We start from the raw sequence: 23,263 nt of genomic DNA on the forward strand, positions 1-23,263 counted from the left end.
ATATCTCCCCACCATGAGTCAATTCAACTCAATTGTGATTTGCTACACTCGACAAACCCGTGCAGTGAATGAAAAATGTCAGGGAAGTATTGGCAGCCATACAATAGAAACAGAATCTCGGAAGCTTCAATACAAGCGGTCGTAAAGTTTGTAGTCTTAGGCCTATGAACTCCAACCTTTTTGAACTCTTGACCTTGGCTCATATAATGATATCGAATACATACAGTCGCCGCGCGCTATAAGTATCGTTATAAATGCACCAGAATTAATGCTTACAAAGCGCGATGCATCACTTCGAAAGGAGCATACTGCATGTTTGCATTTTTGTTCCACCAAATTTTGATTCTTATAGCGAAATATGCTTACTCAATGTGTGCTTTATATCGAGCGGTGACTGTATACATACGTAGCTCGGACTTCAAAAAAGGGGGTGGTTCGTACGTTTGGAAGAGCAAACTAAGCAAGTAAACACCGACTGCTATGATCGATCACGTGCTAGGAGCTTAATATTTGCGACAATCACTGTGATAAGCTAAATGTGAACCATTCCTCATCAAGAAGCAATATGGAGAAAATAAAAAAGGGAAAAAGAACACAAAAACGGGTGCGGGAGCGAAAAAAAGAGCGTAAGGTTACAGACCAATAGCGATGTGGAGGAGACATACATATAACCAAGACGATACGGCGAGATATATGTCTGGATCTTGAAGATTACAACGCGTTCAAGATTACAACACCAGAGCACCTTTTGTGAATTCACGTAAAATTAAGACTACAGCGGAAATTCTTTTTACGTCAAAATCTCAACTTCACTTCCCCTTGTCTTAATTGCTGTCCTCTGACTCGCGGCTCCGGTTGCTTTCCATCACTTCTATCGTCTTGGGTTTCAATTATTCTTTTAACCTTTTCTTGGACTTTCTCTAGTTCTTTTACCTTTTCGCTCTCTTTCTTTAGAAATGCATTCATCTTCATCTACTTCTCCAACACTAGATCTCACTCCAAATAGCTCTTCGAGTCAAAATCAACATCAACCTATTCGATCTCTTAAACACTCTCTTGATCATCAAGATCAATTGCATCCTTCATCCTTATCGCTCTCAGCCGTCACTTTATCTAAAGATCAACCACCTATTAAAAAAAAGCAAAAATTGATCCCAAAACCAGCTCTCGAACAACCAACAGAGAAACATTCGAGTGTTTCATCAATTCCCAAAGAAAAGGAAAAATCGAAAACCGAAATTGCATTCGTGGATCTTATGAGTGAAGAAGAATCACTAGATCTAAATGGAAACCTTCTATGTCATTTGAAATATGAAACACAAAGAAAGACTTGCTTAGGTTTACCAGCTAGATTATCAAAGTATAAATGTTCATCATGTGTACAAAAAAAAGGGGGATCTATTTGTGCATTCTTAAATATTAGATCATGGATACATTCAAAAGCGACAAATGAAATTCTTGGAGGACCAGTTTTTGAAGCGGAAAATCATACGGCATCACAAATTAGTTATCGTTGTGCAAAATTTCCTACTCAATTTGATCAAATTCCTAGTATAAATCAAGTGGTTGAATTGAGAAAAATGGTGGGAAAATCATTAAAAACAGTTTTGGAAAGAGAATTAAATGAATTTCAAAATGATGATGGGCAAAGTGTGAAATTTATCGGAAGAAGGATTGATGTTTCGACTCGATGCGATTATTGCTCAGCCACTTTGATTGGAGTGGCGTGGATGTGTGAAAGGTGTGGGCATTTCAGTTGTATAGATTGTTTTGATATTTTGAAATCGGTTTGTGAAGATCAATGTAATGAACAAGAAGATGCACGTAAACAAGAAGTAGTAGTAGAAGATTATAATGATAGGAAGCAAAATGTTGTTAAGTTTCATTCGAAATGGATTAAACGGCTCAGATGTTGTGTGAAATCGTTTGGATCCACACACAATCCTTCTCATCATATAAAAATCTCGCATCTAACCGAAGGAGAAATCTTAAATTATTTACATGAAATTGATCAAACATTTCAATTAGATTCAAGTACTACTACTCCTCCACCCACACCGTTTCCTCTCGATACTTTCTTATATCAACCACCTGATTCTGAGAGTGATCCTTATTATAAATTAGATGTCGATATAATTGAAACTCATCGTGAGATATTCGATCAAATTTGGTCCTCTGGGATCGCTTTGGTCGTCACAGGTATGAAAAATCGAATGAAAAAGGATTGGGTTCCTGATTATCTTCAAACAACATACGGAGAAGAACAGTGTGAAATGTTAGATAGTAATTTACCTCATCGGGATCCTGTCAAGACGAAAGTAGGAGACTTCTTTGAAAAGTTTGAAGACATGAATTCTCAAGACACAACCGTTTGGAAACTACGGGTGTGTTTTATTTTTCTTTGTGGTCAAATGATATTATTGATAGCCTGTGTTACTTTTGGGTTTTGGATTGTAGGATTGGCCACCTGAAGCAGATTTTAAAATCAGGTTTCCGGAGTTATTTGAGGATTTTCAAAGAGCCCTACCAATCAGTGAACTTACCAATCGAAATGGATTTAAAAATTTAGCGGCCCACTTTCCTAAGAATGCGAATGTTCCTGATATGTTAGTATTGTTCATTACTTATTCATCTCTTTTTTTCTTCACTAATACTACGGTTTTGGTTCTCCTTTCCTTGAAAAGTGGACCAAAGGTTAGATTCCTTTTTTTGGTTTTTTTTGTTCTTTGTTCATGTTTTGTCTTTATGAAAAATCAGATGTATATCGCGATGCAAAATTCTCATCAGAAATATGGATCAACTGCGTATGTGCTGTTTTAATCAAATGTGTTTTTAATTGATATCTTTACTAACTTTTCTTGTTTGGAATCGGCTCAAAGGCTTCATATGGATGTAGCAGGTTTAGTTATGAACACTTTAATATTATTGATTTTGGACCTCACAAAGATTATAATTCAATATATTCAAATTTTCTTTGTAGATGCGATTAATGTACAAACTTATGCGAAACCCAACCAAGAAGGTTCGGAAGGATGTGTACGTAACAAAATTTTAAGATTTCTTCTCTGATTCTGATTTCAATTTAAGGTAAGGAAAAGATCAAGAACTTGGAGGAAACTAAAGATGTTTTTGTAATTTATCTTTTTGTAGGCTTTATGGCATTTGTATCATGCGAATGATACAGAGAAACTGCGTGAATTTCTGTATGATCATAATGCTAAGATATTGGGGATCTCAATTGAAGAAGTCAAGAGTAAATATGATGATCCAATTCATACGTACGTGAACATGAATTTCTTTTTTCTTTTTTGAAATTTCGTTTTGATTTTGAGGTGGATTTTAATCTGATGTCAATTTTCTCATACAGAACAAGAACCTATCTTGATGTTGAAATGAGAAAAAAACTATGGGAAGAGTATGGAGTGAAAGGCTATGAGATTAGACAGGTCTGTGGTGATTTTCTCTGTCTTTTTTCTATTTTTCCTTTGAGTCTTGTCATGTTGACATGACATGATCATTTGATTTTCTTTTCGAATTGTGTGGTAAATTGTCCAGGAACCTGGAGAAGCAGTATTTGTTCCTGCTTATACTGCACATCAAGTTTGTAATCTAGCAAACTGCATCAAAGTGGCTGGTAAGTCTTGTATTGATCTTTTTCGATCGTTTTAGTTCATCTGATTTGATTAGTTTTGCTTATTCCTCCTTTTCTTTGGGGCTGCTTAGCGGATTTTGTTTCACCGATTTCAATTGAAAGATGCATGAAACTGAAAGATGAGTTTAGACAACAATTACATGAGAATCAAAAGCCTTGGAAAGAAGATCTTTTACAAATCAATCAAATGTTACTTTAGTCAGTTTGAAAAATCCGCTTTTTTCTTTTTTATTTTGGATTTCATTGAGCATTTTTTCAACAAGATGAAACAATCTGATGGGGTTTTCTTGCGTTTCTTTTGGGATAAAGCGCTTTCGATTCTCTGGGCAGGAATATTGAAGAGTTTACGATTTGAAAATTTCGACTGTTTGTTAACGTTAATATCTTATGGGATCGTAGATCTTTCCGAACACCCATTTCCGAACATCATTGTTGGGAAATCGTATTTTTCGGAAATTTAAAGATTTCCTGGGGTATTCTTTAATTTTCCTCCAAAAATTTGAAGCAAATGAATGTATGTAAAACAATCATCATAAAAATACATTGTTGACACCAAAATATTTAATTTTGCGATTGAGTTTTCACGCGCTACCTACTCCGTAAATAATTTAGCATGTAAATTTGCAAAATGTTGCACAAATGTATAAATTTACATCCATTAACTTCCGATGTATTTGAGCCTCGGAAAAGAAACTTCGCAAAAGTGAAAATTTTCACAACCAAAATATATCTTTACGCACAAAAACAAAAAACAATGAAACAACACGTAAAAACGACAATGAACCACTCGTCAAGACCTGACGCATCTTGCTCAGATGTTTCCTGTAAAGTCATATCTTTTAGTAAACACATATTCTTTGAATAACGCTGAAATATACAACGTCATACATACCTCTTCGCCAGCTGGTATGATGGCAAATTTTAAGTATCACTCTTTGAGAGAAAACTCTTGAAAATACTTCGAGAGCAAAATCATGAATGTGACTCACGGTTTGTGCCGTCGTCGTCATTAGGCGGTGGGAGCTTGGCTTGCCTCGGTAGGAGCGCTTGCCTCATTGGCAGCTTGCTTCGAGGCTATGTATGGATACGGCCAGGGTCAGTTGTTGTGTCCCTTAAGGCGTAAATGAGAGTTTGTTATGCGTACCTTTCCCGGTAGGGTCGGTAGCTTCAAGCTCTTCGGCTGGAGCGGTTGCCTCGGTGGCAGCTTGGTTCGAGGCTATTGGGGACGGCAAGGGTCAGTCAATGTTTCTGTCGCTCAAGGTGTAGATGATCTCGATATTGGATAAACGTACCTTCCTCGGTAGCCAGAGCTTCAAGCTGTCATGCGCAGCTTGTCCTCGGTGTACATATTGCCGTTGCTCGCTCGGCGCCAATGTTCATAACCCGGTGTGTTATGGGGATTGGAGCATGGATGTGAGTGGCCGAACTCGGTACAATGTAGGCACTGTTCCATGCCCGCATGTATGGACGGGTGAGATCTATGGTCGATAGCCCATGGAAAGATTTCGGATTGAGCGCGTGGATCAAGGTCGGGGAACCAAGTCTCCCACCACACGGGAATATAGTACGTGTCTGACATGAAAGGGTTAGAGGACGACATGAAAATGTTATCGAATGGAATCAATCAAAGAAAAGTCGGATGCAGATTGGTAGTATGCAGATGGGATGAAAGTTGGGAATTTGATGTGGATTTGGAAATGATCGGAGGAGGTACGACCTTTTAAGATGGTCCTCTGCTCTTTACTCGCGTCATCGAACAATCATGGTCCTTTGATGTTCCCTTTGCCGATATCATTCAAGATGATATCTTAACAGGAAGGGCATACATGGGATGCATGCTAATCTCGTACTTATGCTGAGTTTCGCCGACTTCTATGCTTGTCCCACGACCCATACACATATGTATATCATGTATGTGTGGCCACTTTGACTTGTCGATATGAGCAATTGGAGCCGTTTATGCTCGGAATATATTACTTGTAAATTTATATATTTGACCCCTTGAATAGATTTTTGCAACCGAGGTTTTTCACGGAATGTCATTCGAAACTTCGGAATGTTCGTAAAATTCCAGATTCGTCCGAGGAAACTTGAATTTTCCGGACATCACCCGATTGGAAAGGAGATCAATCCGTTACGGATTTCAATACCTCAATCTTTTAAGGATTGGAATACATCAATCTTTTAAGGATTGGAATACATCAATCCGTTGTGGATTGGAAAAATTCCGATCGGAATGTTCACTTTTCAGATGATTAATTGTAATGTCTGCAAAGGAGGTGTCGTAAAATTAAAGAATGTAGATGGTTTTTCATTTTTCGGATGTCAATCAGACCCGAACATCGGGTCGTAAATGTTTGGATGTAAAATTCAAAATGTATGTACATACAGTATGTAATATAATTTTCGGATGGTTTTTTTCCGACTGTATTTTTTGCGAACTTCATTTTTGTTCATGTGTACATATGGAAAATTATATATTACCCCAGAAAATCTTCAATTTTAAAAATCGCACGTCCCATATCTTATTGTTTTTCTGATTCTCAGCGCCCTTCTTCATACGCAAGCCAAGCAAGGTGATCTGCGTTCCCTTTCATTGATCACAAGTTATGTACTTTGTTCACCGGTGACTTTGTTCACGTAAATTTTGATTGTCTTAGGTATTGTTTGGATATTATGAGTTTTGGCAGTGCTTCCAAAATAACAGAAGTCTACTCTTCATAGTAAAAAAACCTATGCGGAAGAGGTATTGTGATGAGCAGAAGACAACAAATTGAGTAGAAGACAACAAATTTGTTGTCTTTCAGGACTTGAATATTCTTCAAAAAACTGCGTATAAAAAGATTCTAGACAGTGAATTCATCATGTACTATTCCAAGTCCCACAACGATCTATGATACAGGATCGTAGATTTTTGATTTGTTTTCAACATTTTGTCATAGTGTTGATTCCTTTTTGCAGACACTGTTTGGGACATAGAGAACAAAACCCAAGAGGCCAAGCACCATGGCAATGCATAGTAGTCAAAGCACAAGCGGTGTTTTCGTTGTTTGGAAAAAGTGTTCGCAAAAATACAAATACAACATAGATAACGAAAGTGAACCGTGCGAGGTCTTAAGAATGAGGTGAAGCCAGTATAAGATGCCCACAAAGGTCATTTGCAGATCAAAACAATGAGGTAAGATACACTACAAACAAATAAAAGGCCAACTTCTCGGAGAAAAACTTTCCAAACAGATAGAAGCAGGTCAGTACCAAAAGCAATTTGAGGGTGTTCATCAGGGGATGGCTGGTTTTTGGTCCTTCAGGAGCAGCATCATATTGAACCTTGGATTTTGATTTTTGAATGAGAGTCACTTGGTCATCCACCACGATACCGGTCTCTGGCATTTGAATCAAACAGTCACAGTCAATGGGCCAAAACAGTACGTGTCCCGAGAGAAGACAGATTCTGTTACCAATTGTATTTTCCCCATGCCCAGTGGATGTAGAAGCCTGACATTGTGTTGAAGGCCCGTGACCTCCGTGGAAGCTTGAGGTTTTTGTGATGCACACATTTTCAGCCACTGAAATTTTCCTTCCTTTGATGGACAAGCTCTTGGTTGGTAGTACTGCATTTTTGATAGCGTCCTGGTGCTGGCCTACACTGATCTTGTTTTTCGGTGCGAGTTGATCAACGATTTTGATTTCAGTCTTGCTGCTTGTTTCTGTAGGGTATCAGAGAGAATTAGGTTCTGAGATGATCCCTGAAGCTGTGATCCACGTACCTGAACTATCATCTTCGAATGATACATGAGCTGATGCCTTTTTAGTTGATTTGTGGGTATCATTTTGCTTCTTTGGCAAGACCTCAGGATGGGGAATAGAAGTTACACCTGAAAAAGACAAAGGTGTTCAAAGCTATGTTGAAAATATTGATTCTTGATGTCCAGTTTCGTACATTCTGGAGGTTCTTTGTCAACGGTAGACATCTTCAAAGAAAAGGGAAACGATTCAAAATCGGTGACTAAATAGCACATCAAGTAGATATGAGCGTTGGCGATGAGGATACTATTGACAAAAGTGTGGCTTACCTCCATACACGGGGCATTTGGGATCACAATTCGGATGGAGTGTCGTATTGGCAGCATGCTTGATCACCCCAGCACGGTTTAATCCGCTGCAGTCTTTGCATAGCTTCTTCCTTCCGTCCCTTATGCAGGAAGCTTGGTGAGGACATTCGTAGGCGAGGTTTTTCGGAGACATTCGTGGTGGATGGTCTTTGATGCTTTGGCCGTGTAAGTGTCAGAGGAATGACTGGGTTTCAAAGACCTACTCGTCTTTTACTAGAAAGGTATCATAAGAAGAGATGTTGGTAAACACTGGAGTCAAGAACTCCCTTTGTCTCATGATTGACAAAGGGAGTTGGGTCAAGGTCCATCTTGCTTTTTGAGTGATTTTACGCTACAGTTGTTGAATTTAACTACAGTTGACTCTAATCCCATACTTCCGGCTAACCCATAGAAATTTGGGTCCATAAAATTTATGGGCGGGGAAAAGTGGCCCAAAACCCAGTGGCCCAAAACCCATACCTCGCACTATTCCCATGACCCATAGTTTTTTTCAGGAAACCTGAGGTCAAAGCCATAACCAAAATTTGTCAAATCTGACAATTCATGAAAAGAATCTGCATGCCTGTGTATTTTTCAGCACATTCAGTCTCAAAATGGTTCCAAAAGACCTTTCACAATTCAGTGTATCAGATAGTGACACCGGTTTGAATGCCCTACAAGCAGAGAAAAACAAAAGACTCAAGCCTCTCAAGCAACTTATGAGTGAAGGGAAGAAATTGTTGGAGGCAGATGAACAATTCATAGGCTGTGCTGGAAACTTAACAGATGAAACACTTGTGTTGAGGAAGATCAAAGCAGAGGGTGATGTGACTATGGCTGCCAGTCAATTCAACAACAATGAGCTGAGCAGCCTTGTCCTTTGAAGCTGCTATTTGTGCTTCTAGCAGACATTTTTGCTTAATTCACACACACTCCTTAAAACAGCCCTTAGTCTCTGACTACTTCAAAAAATAGTGACTACATGACTCTTGTAACTATTGTTATTGTGCACAAAAATGACAAAATGAAACTTTTTTGAATGGCTGTTTAATTTTTTTATCTCCCTCTTGACCCATACTTTGCCTGCCAAACCTTAATCTATGGGCTATGAGGGAGATCCTCGAAAACCATACACCCACAAAACCCATAGTTTTGGGCTTCCATAAAATGGTATGGGTTTGGAGGGAGTTGACTGTAGCGTATTTTTGTGATTTGAGACCTATTAGGTGTCACAAAGTAAAGACAAGATGGTTTCATACAGATAAAATAACTTATGTATACAACAAAAACCATAATATCCTTTCTGGGGGAGTGTCAAGTTTCAGGTTTTTACGTGTTTAACCGTAGAATAATACCCGTTGTAGCATGATCTTTCTCATTATGTACCGTGAAAAGTGAGGAAGCTTTGATCGTGGTTTACGGCTGATTACATACATATAAAAACTCGGGAAAGTTTTTTCACAGTTAAACGTAAAAAAACACGTGTCGGTTTTTTGTTGTACACATAAAAATTCAAATCTGAGTTTGGGGGTTTTACGATTTTACCGTAAAAAACATTTAACAGCGGAAACTTTCTACGTTGTATGTACAATACATATATTGGAATGTGCCCTAATGCGCCGATGGACTCAGTTCCAGCTGTTCTGACGGACCTCGTCACCTCTCATACCGAAATCTCCGCCCTATTCCGCCATCAACACTGCTTAATTTCGGTGCTCCTCGAAAGCACTTTCATGCTTTTCGAAAGCATCAACCCCACCCACGAAAGCACGCATTAGCAAAAAAACAAATTCGAGAAGACCAGCGCTTCTTGAGGGTTTGTTTATCCTGCTCTTCGGCTCAAATCATCACGCTGAGCTAATCTCATTCTTGTGTTTTGTAGGCCCAATCATGTACCTCTCATCGCTCCTTTGACGTCATATTCTCGTATCACTTTACACACGTATGGCTGATTCATTCGTCTATGTTGTCTCAAAAGTGAGTATCAAATACATACCATATACATATCATTCTATCACAAACTGAATCTTAAGTCCCTGAACTGACGATATGAATGAACTCCGGATGGGTACAACAGGTACAAGCTTCCCTACTTCAACTCGTTTCTGCAATTCGATCTCTAGCCACCTATTAACCCGCAGGGACGCTCAAAGATGTAATCAGGTGAGTAACTCGGCCTGCTCCTTCAAACAATCGCCTTCTTTTGCTCTATTCACTGACAATATGAATGCCTTATTTAGATTAGGTGAGGACATGCCTGATTGGGTGATAAGCTTGAGAACACCGTATTATCTTGTTGAGACGGCTATTGGTCCACTTCCTTTCCCTACCATTTTTCGTGTGTGACTGCAAATGAGATCAAGGAACAGATGCAAGTTCGAAGTTCGAATAGGCGGCCTTCCGAATGTAGTAATCCCATGTGTCGGAATGGTAGGAATGCAAATTGGTTAGTAATACAATGTAATTCACTATGTTCTACTTTGGAGATTGACTGATGTGAACCATGATCCTATGACAATTTATTCAAATTTGCAGTCATTCTTTTTATGGATTCGTGATCGTGTTGCTATTGGTGAGTGTTTCTGAGAATCCAAGATATCATATTTGGTTTCCTGGTATTTCACCATCAAATTAAATTGCGTTGACCACTGATAATGACTTTATCTCCATTCACTTGAAACCCAAAGGCCAATATTGAATATTACGTTAGCGGTACGCGTATGTGTTCTTAATAATCTCACTTCCCTAAAATATGAGTCTTGTAGAATCCAAGTTGGGTCAAACACAGAAACTAGCATATGTACGTTTTTAGTCATCATGATAACATGTAAGAACCTTGATAAGGAAGTCATATTATCAGTGATAATGACTCATTCATTCATTGTCGTAGGCCCGTGTTTATATTCTCCACGTAGGACTCGATAGTGCATCTCGAGGCTTCTTCCAAACGCTCCTCTGATTTTATAAAGCCTTCTCACATGGCTAAGTGCTATCCCAGGACTTTCTAGGGTAAGGAATTTGAGGAATCAATTTGTCATTCACATAGCCACAAATGAACCCAATTTTATGATTATCAGACTGTGCCCTTTTTCCTCTCGCCAAAAGGAAAAATAGTTTTCATTTCATCGTCCACACATCTTTACCTTTCAGCTCATCATTTGTTGATTATCCATTCATTCCGTATGTGTAGAAAGTCACTGTGACAACAGAGGTATTCCTGGGAAGTGAGGAGACTAAGGGGGAGTACTCTCATATCACTCAAGCTAGGTACATGGATGTTCTTAGACCATTTTCTCCTTTGCATATATCATTTGGAACGGAGTACACAAAATTCCTGGCTCATTTACTTTCACCAAGTCCATACATGTGTTGACTTTCTATCAGGTCCTAATCCCTTTTCCTACAATCTCAAGTATATCATTCATATCACTAATTAATTGGTTTCTATTAGTTACAAATCTGGTCCTGTTTACTTTTGCAGCAATAAAGACTCGACTCGTGTTAAAGTTCCTAAGAGGCATCACTTCGAATATCTTTGATTGTAATCATATTTGCGGGTTGCTGCTTTTAGAGACAAAGCTTCATATGCCTCCCTGATCTGATAAAGAAGAGACCAAATAATATAAACAAATCTTCTCAGAAAGGACCAGAAAGCTAGAGGAAACAAATGGTGAAAGATACTCACTTGCTGGAAGGCAAAAGTGTCTCCACTCTTGTCCGGATGAAAGAGCAAACTGCATCGTTTGTAGGCTTTTTTGATATCAACGGCGGTAGCAGTATGTGAAAGACCTAAGCGCTAAAATTGCAGAGGAACAGATGCTGTGAGACGCATGCATTGACAGTATTCCAAAAGCAGAAGAACTTACTTCGTAAAGGTCAAGTTTTTTGGCGATGAAGCAGTTGTTTTCTCTGTTTGGATCAGTATACGGTTTGGTGGCGCGCGCATGGACCCTAGCCAACCAAAGGAAGTGTTGATGGCGTTGGTCAATGTATAGATAGTTAATCGGACTCCACAATTTTTTTAAAGTAGTCAGGACATCTTCAAGCTGCCCGAGACAGAGAAAGGCCTCAGCCAAAAGCAGGTGAATCTCAACCAATGCATTCTTCAAACTTTCTCCAATATGTATGTGACTGTTTCCCTCTGTTCGACGCACTGCATTACTCAAGAGAACCATAGCGTTTTGTGGCTGTCCTTCGAAAAAGTATTGAGTACCATAATTATAGATAAGTTTCAAAGATTCCACTGTTGCCCGTTCATCTTCTTCCTGTGCGCCACCCAAGTCATTGTTCTTAGTCCAGGAGAGTTTAAGTACATTAACATCAGCTTATCCTGTAGATTTGGCCATGAAAGTTTGATTGATCATATTTTACTAACCTTATCTTTCGAGAGCAGGATTTGCTGGGCCTGTACCTCACAATATAGTCGCGACAAATCCACGAAGAGTGTATGTTTAATGTCAATTGTCAGTGTCCTATTAGGATGCCAAGCGTCTTCCAGGACCTCATGAGCCGTGTCCGCCAGTTTCAGGTTTAAGTAACACCGAGTGAGATCCAGACAAACTCGAATCATGTCGGTATCAGGGCACCCTGGCATGTTCTGTGGCTTCTGCTCACGATAGAGACACAACAGCAAACGAAAGTGTTGCGCAGCTAGCTGGAAGTTGCCATCCTTATAGGCGTCCGATGCTTGACGCAGTAGAGAAGGGGAAATTCGTGCTTCCTGCTGAGAAACTCAAGGGCTTCAATCAGAAGACTGTTTATCTTTTCTACAGTCAGAATACATCTGGTAAAAACTGACCATTGAATTTTCCTTGCGGCGCTTGCTTGGATAGCAGGGATTGGCAATACAAGTATGTGGTTCGAGGTCGTCTGGTTCTGTAGTTCCGGCCTGCCGCTTTCTATCGGCAATACAAGTCTCTGGTTCGAGGTTTTCTGGTTCTGTAGTTCCGGCCTGCCGCTTTCTTGTTCTAACTGCTGGTGGATGTGGTGGACTTTCCTCAATGACATGCGAATGGCTATCATTTGCAAGGAGAAGGATGTCTTGGGGAATTGGTGAACATCGGTCGTCGGACAGTAAGATTCCGGAGCAGATGTCCATGCTTGCAAGGTGGGTATCGAAGTATGTCGAAGTCCTTCACCGTTCAAAACCGGTGCTTATAGAGGCTTCTGGTGACACAGTAGTTGCCAGTGTTGAGATAATACAAACGCTGAGATGTGCTTAGTGAATGCTGCTCCATGCTTAGAAGCAAACAGGGGAATTGAAAACTATTTAGAAAAGCGGTCAGTGTACACTGTAGTATTGTGCTCTACCTGAGCAATACCTCCTTCACGAGTTTTTAACAAACCAAAAAGTCCTCAGTCACTGATGAAGGTTTGGATCTCACGACTCAGTGGTTTTTCTATCAGCCTGACCCAAACAAGACTCCCGTTCCTTTCAGTAGACTGCCTTTGTACTACCAGGGATCCAACACCGGTGGATTCAAAGTCGTACAAAATGAAGAAGCTCAGCACGACTTACTTAGCACTGAGCTTCCGCGCATTCAGATTTTAAAGAATGGGAGACTTAATCTTTTTTGTCATCAAGATTGATATTGTTCTAAGGCAGACAGAAGGCAATTCCAGAACACGATTGACTGCTCATGGGGCCTAGTACTTGAGTGTGTTCAACCAAACAGAGAACAATAGCTCAAGGTTGCTTGAACTTTTTTCCCAAGGATAGCATATAAAGTATCTAGCGGAGACTCAAGAATAACACACCATCTGCACCAGATATCTTCATTCATAGTATGTCCGACAAGCTCAATTCTCTGTTCACTGACCCTCAGCGACGTCACTCGCGTCCGTTGAATCAATTAATTGATGATGAAAATCGAAATATATCTTATTTTATCCATGATACAAAGCCCAACTTCCTAGGGATTCTGACAAACTTTGTCCACCGCCTCCTCCGAATACTATCTACGCTCATGATTTTATCCTTCAACCTTTTCTTTCATCCCCTCATCCTCTTCCCTGCCTCTTCGCTGTGCATGTTTTTGGTCTTTTTGGCTCTCACGTCTACGGCATCCAACCATATCATCACCTGCTTCTCAAATCATGTATCTCAATTTATTGGCTTTGTGTCCCCCTCCTTCGGCCCCATAACATACATCTACTGCACCCTCCTCACCGGCCCATATTTTTGTCCAGGCATCATCAAGCAATCAGAAACAACGGTGTCCCAGATCACCCGATCAATATCGAAAAATGCTATGGTTGCATCCGACATTTTTGACTCCATCGTGGTGCTTGGAAATCCTCACGACCTAATGTTTCATCAAGGCGAAATCCTCGAACTTGCCCTAGCCATCCAATACTCCACGGAGTTTCACCATAAAGATGCCCTCGCACAGCAGCTGTGGGAGCTATCTGACATGACTAGCAAAGTGAAGGACGAAGTAATTGGTCTCAACAGCGCCGGAATCAACAAGTTTTCATTTTTGGCACATGAAGTCGGTTTTCTTCAACTTTCTCCTTTCTGTCCATAAGAATTACTGATAAAATGTTGTATTTATATGTGTCTCAGTACTCAAGGCTCCAAGAATTGATTGAGCATGTTCAGTCTGGTCATCCAATATACACAACCCAAACGGTCTCACACAACCTTGAAATCCTGTTTGCTCATCTTTCATCCGACCTATCTCAGCTTCTTGTGCAGATCGAGGGGGGCATTCCACTTGTTTCCAGGGCAGCTGACCTAGGGACCCAGCTGGCTCGACAATTGTCAGAGGAACATCAAAAGTTGATCACCACTAGACGATCTACCCCACTCTGGAGGAAGCTTTTGGATCACCACAGCCGGGGAGCGATGCAGCTGAAGCACGACATCACCCTTGCCTCTGAAAGCATTGATGGCTTGGTGAAAACTTGGAAGAGATTTGAGAATCTTAGGACTCAATTGGTAGCCTATCGCAATCATGTAACTGGCTTCAAGGTGTGCTGGTTGATTTACACTGCGATGAACTTGAGTACTGATTGGTAGCTTGTTTTGAGTACCTTCACAGGCATCGTTTGGGGAATTGCACATTGTTGATCATCAATTGTCAGCAGAAGATGAAGTACAAGCCATGAGACATGTAATAGGACGCCTTCAAGATGCGGTAACAGCGTCAAAAGAAAAGACATGGAATATGGGCAAGCAATTACTAGATTGAGTGTCGTTTTATTTTATTTCTTGTACCAACCGTGAAAATCAATATGATAGATTGTCTGTTAGGTGATATTATCACCTTTTAAGGGCTCTCTTAATTTATTCTACTCCCACAAGAAATGTTATGAGAAGTGTTAGGATAAAACACATGTACAATTTGACCTGACACACTGAGGAAGTAACAGTCTAAGAGCAAGGAAGACAAAAATGGAAAAGAGACCATTCTATCAAAACATGGGATAGTCTCGACTCACGTGAGTCTTTTTTAGTTTGTTTAGAAACAACTGAATAAATTTTAATTGCGGTATGATCCTGAGATCTGAACCACTTGGGAAAACCCCGACCGTGAGGGGTGGCCAGTAACACAACCTGATAGAACCTTGGATGGGATGGCGGGCCTAACAAAAACATTGATCACTAATTAAAACTTTTAGGAAAAAACTATGGTGCCAAAGATTTTTGGTTGATAATGTGATGGATGAACAAACGAAATAAGGTTGAAATTCCTAGTGGATGAAAAGACTCGCACGTCTACATTGTATAAGTGGCAAGAATACAACTCGCTGTGACTGCTGTGCTACCACTCTTCCTAGATTGTATTCTGTAATATACATCCTCTCAACTCCCTTGGGCTTTATTTCGGACCACACTGAACCTTTCCATTTGTCTTCCTCTATGCCCATCTATCAAAACGTATTCTAATTCCCAAAAAAATCAACCATCAGAATACAAATCACAGTCAGGGACATGCGTTCTGCATTGGAGCACATAAACTACAGCAAGCATCATGCTGGTGAAAAGCTGGGCTGTTTCCTTGTATCTCTGCCCGGCAGACAAGTTCCTCTCAATCAAGGAATCTATCTGTAACACCCCGCACCCCAAGATTTCACGAATTGCCATATGTTTACACCCATAGGATGGTTCACATGAAATTGAAGTATCTGCGCGAAATTGGAGCTCAGTATTGTAGTGCTGGGTCTAAACTTTAAAGACCAATTGGCTTACCCACCATATTCACGTTCTGTAGCATGAAGGCCGTATCCATATGAAGGTATCAATGTCATTCCTAGACCAATTTCTTCTTGGTCAGTAGAAGTGCCGATGATTTCGGCTCCCGGGGAGAAGCTGTGAGAAGAATAAGCATCGGTCTTTTCTACCAGAGAATCTGTGGTGATACTGTCATGATTTGTCGAGGCATCTGTAATCATTTCTTCTTTCCAGGCAAAATATATGTCTACGTCAGAGATTCAAGACTAAAGTTGCTACGTCGCTGCCAAGACCAATACGGCTGGGACTCAAAGCGACTCACCATCACGTTCCGTAATGACTAATAATGCTGGGGAGTTTCTTTGTGTAGGCTTTGCAACTAAAAGAAGCATGAGATGGAGATGAAGTAGTGAAATGAGTGATGAAATCTTTTGCAAGGTAGAAACTTCACTGTTACGATGGTCGTTGCTTGAGGTGGGTTTTAGATTGACAGTAACCATGTTTTGAAGTAGATTGAATTTGCGAGATACACTTCTATTCAGGCCTTTCATGTTCAAGCACCGCTTGTTGGTCCACTTTTGAATTGCGCTAAGCTTCTGAGACATGATACTGTTGATACCTCTCATGGTGAAGCAAAGAGTGTATCGGAAGGCAGAGTTGGAGGAGAGCGTGAAAAGGATGTCAGTTTTATGATGGATTGAGACGAATGATAAGATCTTGTATATATACTCAAGGCCCACTGATCAGTCGCGTTTGAAATTGTATCATCATTGAGCTGATTCCTTCGTGTAGTCCGCTTGCATCGCATAACCTCAATAAGCAAGGATCCTGATCACGACAGAACATCGCCTTTCAAGTCATCGTTCAGCTGGACCTAAATAACCGCGGCGAGATCAGATAAGGGTGTACAAGAAGTTGAGGTTGATCTTTGTCAGCGATGGTGTTTAGCTTGCTAAGACTTGCTATATGGGATTGGGTATTCTTGCCTACGCTCGCTACCTAAAAGAGTGGCTCAGGTAAAAACCTGTGCTGTACAAAAGTACTGTTGCTGCTGCATAACATATCGGAGTGTAGTAACAGCTGACTTAGCCATTACATACTGCCTTCTGAGTTCTGATCAAAGGAGCACTATGTTCTACATAGTATGTAGATCTGGCTGAGGACGTGTTGAACACACCATGTCTCAAAGTGCACCAATACAACAACTCAGACAGAACACTCACGACTTGGTCTCTGATCGTTGACTGCGCTCCATTTCGCACTTCGCTGATGTATCAGAGCTATCAGCTACTTTCCCTCGAGTTGGCTTTCCACATCTCTACTTCTGTACTTTGAATTTTGGCTCACTAAATGGCTTTTAATTATCCTCTTTCAGCTAATAGATTTTCCAAACCCAAACCCCCGCGGCTCCAATCTTATCAAACAGGGGCGTCAAGCTCAAGTACTACAAATGGAATGGAATCCCCCGAACTTTCTATCTGTTTGAATTGCGAAGATCTTGATAATCGTGTCAAAGAACTTTGTCAGCATCTAGGATACATGGAAAGTCAATTGGACGAGAATTGTCGAAATTCAATGCACATGTATGACCAGCTGCAGACGGAGGTCGGAGAGCTCTGGGACGCGAAGAAAAAGGATAGGCGTACGATACATGGTCCATTGAGACAATTGCGGGTGGACTTTGATTTGAGCACTCAATCTTTGGAAGATTTTAAGGACGGTCTAATAAGCATACATCACCATCTTCAAGAAAAGATACATGGCCTGAAAGGTCAGTTTTTCCGGCACCTCAGTTTCAATATGAGTCATAAGAAGCCTGATTGCCTCAAATATTTTGTCCCCAGTTGAACTTGACAGTACTTCAAAAAATTTCAGAGATATGTTGCAGCAACGCGACGAATTGGAAAACACACAAACAATATCCTTGAAGTCTCTTGTTGCTAGCACTAGAGCCGAACTCTTGAAGCTTTTGCAAAAAGGGAGAGGTGAGTAGATCGAACATCCACATTTCTGTCGATACCTGCGCTGATTCTTGGAATAATTTCTAGAGGAACTATATGAAAGCAGAAGTCTGCGCGTTTCATGTGAAAACGAAGTTTCCAACGCTAGAGCGGAGCTCAGGGAGTTCCAGCAAGAGGCCCGGGGTGAGTTTCGTCTATTTTTTGAGCTTATACCATGCCTGTGAGCTTCATTGATGTGCTCCTGATTCACAAGAGGAGAGAATTAGAGCTTCTATAAATCACGAACAGGCTTGTGAAAAAATTGGCGAGGCGTTGAACATCTTATCCGGTGCAATGAATGATTTTGAAGAAAGGCCATACAACAGGATAGGTAAGATGATTATTGATTCAACTGCCAAAGCTATGCCGATATCTTCCTAATATACATCAATTACTAGAGAAGCGCATTTTCCCTGAACTCTTGAAACTTTTGCAAAAAGGGAGAGGTGAGTAGATCTAACATCCACAACTATGTTGATACCTGCGCTTATTCTTTGAATAATTTTTAGAGGAACTATTTGAAGTCAGAAGCCTGCGCGCTTCATGTGAACACAAAGTTTCCAACGCGAGAGCGGAGCTCAGGGAGTTCCAGCAAGAGGCCCGGGGTAAGTTTTGTCTATTTTTTGAGCTGTATGCCATGAATGTGCGCTTAATTGACGTGCTCGTGATTCACAAGAGGAGAGAATTCGAGCTGCCATAAATCATGAGCAGGCTTGTGAAAAATGTGATGAGGCATTGAAAATTCTATCCGGTGTAATGAATGATTTTGAAGAAAGGGCATACAACAGGATAGGTACGATGATTATTGATGCAACTGCCAAAGTTATGCTGATATCTTCCTAATGTACATCAATCACTAGAGAAGCGCCTTTCCCAAAATGCCGATTTTGATCACATGGCTAGCCGTTTTGAGGAGAGCGCAGATATGTTCCTGAACAATGGAATAAGTGGTTAGTCAATTCTCACCTCTTGCATAGAAATACCGAGAGGACTATTTTCCTTACGATATGGCTCACTGTAATCTTATTTTGAAAGTATCTCCAGGAACAGGGCGCCAAATAGTCTTGGGTAGTGTAGCCGCAGCCAGGACTGAACTGCCCAAAGGTAAGTGGCATTTAGAGCATATTCTGTAAAGGTGTCCTTCTGTAAAAATTACAACCCCGCTGATGAAATTGTTGATCTCAGACAAGGGGTACTACAGACATGCTTTATGGATCCACCGCAGAATAATCTTACGGTTATGCATCGCAATCGTCGTTCTATTGATATTATGCATCACAATCATTGTTTGGGGGTTCCTTTTGGTATGCTTTAGAAGCATGCCTGGAAGATACCCACAGTACCTTGGCACAGCAAGCATTGGAATCATATAACAGTGGTCATTTCGGATGATGATATTTGAATTTGAGTCATTTTCATATGTATTCAGTCTTTTTATTATATATTATATACTTGTACTTTGTTTATCATTCACCAAACTTATGGAATGAGATCTTTTGTTAATCATGACGTTTTGTTGTACTGGAGCTAGTGAGGTAGGTGGCTAAGATTTGGCCCGTAATCATATCTCAATGATTGGTCTTTGTATTGGATTTCAAAAAGGGTGACTTAGAGTTTAACCAAATCATTCAACCAGTGAGGTTTGTTGCCGGCAAGGGTTAAGCATAGATTATATGGTAGGGAAGTATCGTGGTTTTGAATAAAAGAGACTTACATCATCATTGAGAATGGATAACTGAGGTAAAATATACTGACTTAAAGAAACATTAGAGTGGAAGCCAGGAGGGTCGTAATGCCCACGCTACAGTTGACTCCCTCGAAACCCATATCCCTCTAATCCCATACTTCCGGCTAACCCATAGAAATTTGGGTCCATAAAATTTATGGGCGGGGAAAAGTGGCCCAAAACCCATACCTCGCACTATTCCCATGACCCATAGTTTTTTTCAGGAAACCTGAGGTCAAAGCCATAACCAAAATTTGTCAAATCTGACAATTCATGAAAAGAATCTGCATGCCTGTGTATTTTTCAGCACATTCAGTCTCAAAATGGTTCCAAAAGACCTTTCACAATTCAGTGTATCAGATAGTGACACCGGTTTGAATGCCCTACAAGCAGAGAAAAACAAAAGACTCAAGCCTCTCAAGCAACTTATGAGTGAAGGGAAGAAATTGTTGGAGGCAGATGAACAATTCATAGGCTGTGCTGGAAACTTAACAGATGAAACACTTGTGTTGAGGAAGATCAAAGCAGAGGGTGATGTGACTATGGCTGCCAGTCAATTCAACAACAATGAGCTGAGCAGCCTTGTCCTTTGAAACTGCTATTTGTGCTTCTAGCAGACATTTTTGCTTAATTCACACACACTCCTTAAAACAGCCCTTAGTCTCTGACTACTTCAAAAAATAGTGACTACATGACTCTTGTAACTATTGTTATTGTGCACAAAAATGACAAAATGAAACTTTTTTGAATGGCTGTTTAATTTTTTTATCTCCCTCTTGACCCATACTTTGCCTGCCAAACCTTAATCTATGGGCTATGAGGGAGATCCTCGAAAACCATACACCCACAAAACCCATAGTTTTGGGCTTCCATAAAATGGTATGGGTTTGGAGGGAGTTGACTGTACTAGGTATTGAGAATAAGGAGATTCAACACCCAAGAAGTGACAAATCCCCGGTGGCGTTAAGACTGGTGTTTAAACCCAACAGAAGCTGAAATTGTATGCACTCTTCCGGTATTCGGTATCGCGACGTGTTGACAGTGCGAACTTCAGGATAAGCAAAACTCCAAGGTCTCTTGCATATCTTGGCAAAGAAATGTCCACTAGATACATAAAATAATCCAATACAATGCATCTATCGTGGCTTTGGTTTGTTTTAAAATAGTTCCTATTAGATACCTCTTCAATCCTTACTTTTTTATGTTTACGCCGATTAATTAATAGTAAAACCCTCCTTTAACCAAGTCCCTCTACAAAGACCCGCATACTGAAGAGTTCTCAAACCGCTGTAAATCCAATTGTTTGGTGAGTGACACAAATCAACATATGCATGCATCATGAACTCTGAAATCACATGCGTGTGGGGCTCAGAGCTTGATTCTTACATGTAGTATGAGCGAGCAAAGGGAAAATAAAGCCCATCCCACGAGTCTTGCCCTGTTCCCATTTGATAGCCCCATGCCGCTCAATTCCTCTGGATATCTCTTTTTTGAATCATTATAAGTAGAATTGAAATCAGTAGTCGTTTCACATACTCTAGGATCTGAGATGGACAATTCAAGGCAGTCAGATACGAACGAAGCCGGCCCACCTCCAAGGAAAACCGCCAGCATTCCCTTTCCCACCTGGGCAGCGTTTGGCGAAACGTTTACGCCGTCGACCCTAATGCTCCTCCGCGACTTCGATCAAATCCGGCACTTTTGCTTCGCCGGTCTTGATCAAATTTCTCAGGCTCGAAGGAAGTCAGATGGGCTGGTTGTAGCTATCAGAACCGTCGTGTGCACCCAACAGGCTCGATCCTTTGCTCCCGGACTGCATGATTTAATCAAAATTTTACCTCAGCTTAATCACCCTGCCATAGTTACCTTTCTTGGACACATGGTTCAACCGAATCAACTCCATATCGTCCTCGACTATGATCCACAAACAAATTCACTCCGAGCGCTTCTAGACATCAGGTCCTTCTCTGAAGATGAAGTCGGTCACTGTGCTGTACAGATTGCAGGTGCCTTGGATTACATACATGCAAAGGGGGCCGTCGCTCGATCGCTTGATCCTTCAGGCATCCTCTTGATGTCAGGATCCCGAATAAAACTCGTAGCACTTCATTCAATGACTATACTTGACACCAATGGTTTGACTTCCGGCGATTATGGCTCCGTGGAAGATCGAGCACCAGAGACGCTAGGCGGCGGTCACTATGGTACACATGTTGATTGGTGGGCGTTAGGCATCCTGATTTACTACTTGAGGGTCGATTACAAACCCTTTAATCCAAGTATTTTTCACCTTCAAAGGCCTAATTCTTGTCGAGGCTATGTGTAAGACCTACGGTCATTACACAATACCCAATACAATACACTTAATATTTAACACTTAGCTTAGGCCTTGTTTTCATTATCTATAAAGTTGTTTTCGCGTTCCTCTTGCTTCTGGCTCCTTAGAGATATCGGGACTAATCTCCTGCCCCTTATCCTTCGGAACCAGGTATGATCTCATTATTTCTTTCATCTCTTTTCTTTCTTATTTACTAGATAGCCTGCCTTAGAGATATCGGGACTAATCTCCTGCCCCTTATCCTTCGGAACCAGCGCTTTCCGTTGATATTTGCAATTTCAGATTAGATCTCTTGGGTTCTAGAAACCCTTCGCTGTGTTCGCACAGTGTCCCGTCCGTAGTATTGAGTGAAGGTTCTCCCGAACCTTACACTTTTTTTTTCTCAAACCCAAAATAGAGAATCCGAATTTTTTTTTCTTCTTCCTAAACTTCAATTCAAACTTAACATAATCGATACAACTACTCAAACGAATGCGCCACGTCAAACCGATTGAGTTCGAGGACTTCATTTGAGAACTCAAACTTAGTTCGCATTCACTTACCCCACGATTGATCGTCGTGTATGACGACACGTCGACAACCTCATCCTACCAAACCGCCAGGCCCGCCAGCACCTTTGCCAGACCCAGAAGCGATTATTCGCGCGAATCGACGATTACAACGTCAATCAAGACCAGATCCGAACATCGCTAGACAAGTTGTCTCTCAACAACAACTGCCGATCACGCCTTCTCGTAACCGAACAGATCAAGTACCGCCGGTGACACCGATCCGCACTCGTACCGAACCTTCTGCCTTACCTCCTCTGCCAGAGTCAGACGAATCGCCACTTTCTTCTTTACCACCATCTCCTACGCCAGACCACGATTCCCGCAAACCATTCCCAAAAATGACCGACGAAACGACTACCAAGCCAGACTCAGACTTGATGAAGGCCATCGTTGAATCACAAGTCGCCAGCAACCGCCGAATGGAGAAGTTCGAGGATTTAATGTTGAAACTTATGATATCCAAAGAAACAACTTCTGGTGCTTCTACCTCGGAGGAATCTAAACCACCGCCGGGGTTAGATTTGACAAAGTTCCGAACGTCTGACGGACCAGTCTATAAGGGACCGTACCGCGATGCCGAACCTTTTCTCTTATGGTACTCGTCGTTGAAGACGTTTTTCCGCACTAAAGGTGTGACGCTGGATACTGCCGATCACGCTAGTGCATTCGGTGCGGTACATGTTAGGCGCTCTGCTGCCTGTCGTCTCCCCCTCTCTTTTTGTAATTTTT

The 23,263-nt window shown here is 41.0% G+C and overlaps 6 protein-coding genes across 6 annotated transcripts; 5 read left to right on the forward strand and 1 right to left on the reverse strand.

Annotated features, from left to right (window-relative positions):
• Window positions 1–956: 956 nt before the first annotated feature.
• MELLADRAFT_94186 (uncharacterized protein) lies at window positions 957–3,851 on the forward strand (the record flags this gene model as incomplete). The annotated part of the gene is made up of 9 exons (XM_007417028.1): window positions 957–2,384; window positions 2,458–2,606; window positions 2,685–2,694; window positions 2,788–2,804; window positions 2,880–3,036; window positions 3,151–3,278; window positions 3,368–3,446; window positions 3,556–3,634; window positions 3,724–3,851. 9 exons carry the CDS (start codon window positions 957–959, stop codon window positions 3,849–3,851), a joined length of 2,175 nt encoding a protein of 724 aa, XP_007417090.1.
• A 555-nt stretch (window positions 3,852–4,406) lies between these two features.
• MELLADRAFT_112532 (uncharacterized protein) lies at window positions 4,407–5,376 on the forward strand (the record flags this gene model as incomplete). The annotated part of the gene is made up of 6 exons (XM_007417046.1): window positions 4,407–4,418; window positions 4,666–4,747; window positions 4,809–4,886; window positions 4,957–5,065; window positions 5,144–5,180; window positions 5,218–5,376. 6 exons carry the CDS (start codon window positions 4,407–4,409, stop codon window positions 5,374–5,376), a joined length of 477 nt encoding a protein of 158 aa, XP_007417108.1.
• Window positions 5,377–9,792: 4,416 nt separating this feature from the next.
• MELLADRAFT_94187 (uncharacterized protein) lies at window positions 9,793–10,089 on the forward strand (the record flags this gene model as incomplete). The annotated part of the gene is made up of 3 exons (XM_007417029.1): window positions 9,793–9,820; window positions 9,885–9,906; window positions 9,984–10,089. 3 exons carry the CDS (start codon window positions 9,793–9,795, stop codon window positions 10,087–10,089), a joined length of 156 nt encoding a protein of 51 aa, XP_007417091.1.
• A 1,235-nt stretch (window positions 10,090–11,324) lies between these two features.
• MELLADRAFT_94188 (uncharacterized protein) lies at window positions 11,325–12,841 on the reverse strand (the record flags this gene model as incomplete). The annotated part of the gene is made up of 5 exons (XM_007417030.1): window positions 11,325–11,378; window positions 11,429–11,539; window positions 11,610–12,032; window positions 12,119–12,466; window positions 12,542–12,841. 5 exons carry the CDS (start codon window positions 12,839–12,841, stop codon window positions 11,325–11,327), a joined length of 1,236 nt encoding a protein of 411 aa, XP_007417092.1.
• Window positions 12,842–17,188: 4,347 nt separating this feature from the next.
• MELLADRAFT_94189 (uncharacterized protein) lies at window positions 17,189–19,292 on the forward strand (the record flags this gene model as incomplete). The annotated part of the gene is made up of 12 exons (XM_007417031.1): window positions 17,189–17,220; window positions 17,302–17,690; window positions 17,764–17,904; window positions 17,968–18,063; window positions 18,134–18,250; window positions 18,318–18,365; window positions 18,429–18,524; window positions 18,596–18,712; window positions 18,780–18,869; window positions 18,955–19,023; window positions 19,105–19,156; window positions 19,235–19,292. 12 exons carry the CDS (start codon window positions 17,189–17,191, stop codon window positions 19,290–19,292), a joined length of 1,305 nt encoding a protein of 434 aa, XP_007417093.1.
• A 1,902-nt stretch (window positions 19,293–21,194) lies between these two features.
• MELLADRAFT_94190 (uncharacterized protein) lies at window positions 21,195–21,919 on the forward strand (the record flags this gene model as incomplete). Its single annotated transcript, XM_007417032.1, has 2 exons — window positions 21,195–21,857; window positions 21,899–21,919. 2 exons carry the CDS (start codon window positions 21,195–21,197, stop codon window positions 21,917–21,919), a joined length of 684 nt encoding a protein of 227 aa, XP_007417094.1.
• Between the last annotated feature and the right edge of the window lie 1,344 nt (window positions 21,920–23,263).

The sequence above is a fragment of the Melampsora larici-populina genome (genome assembly GCF_000204055.1).
Source record: "Melampsora larici-populina 98AG31 unplaced genomic scaffold MELLAscaffold_67, whole genome shotgun sequence".
NCBI classification, from domain to species: domain Eukaryota; kingdom Fungi; phylum Basidiomycota; class Pucciniomycetes; order Pucciniales; family Melampsoraceae; genus Melampsora; species Melampsora laricis-populina.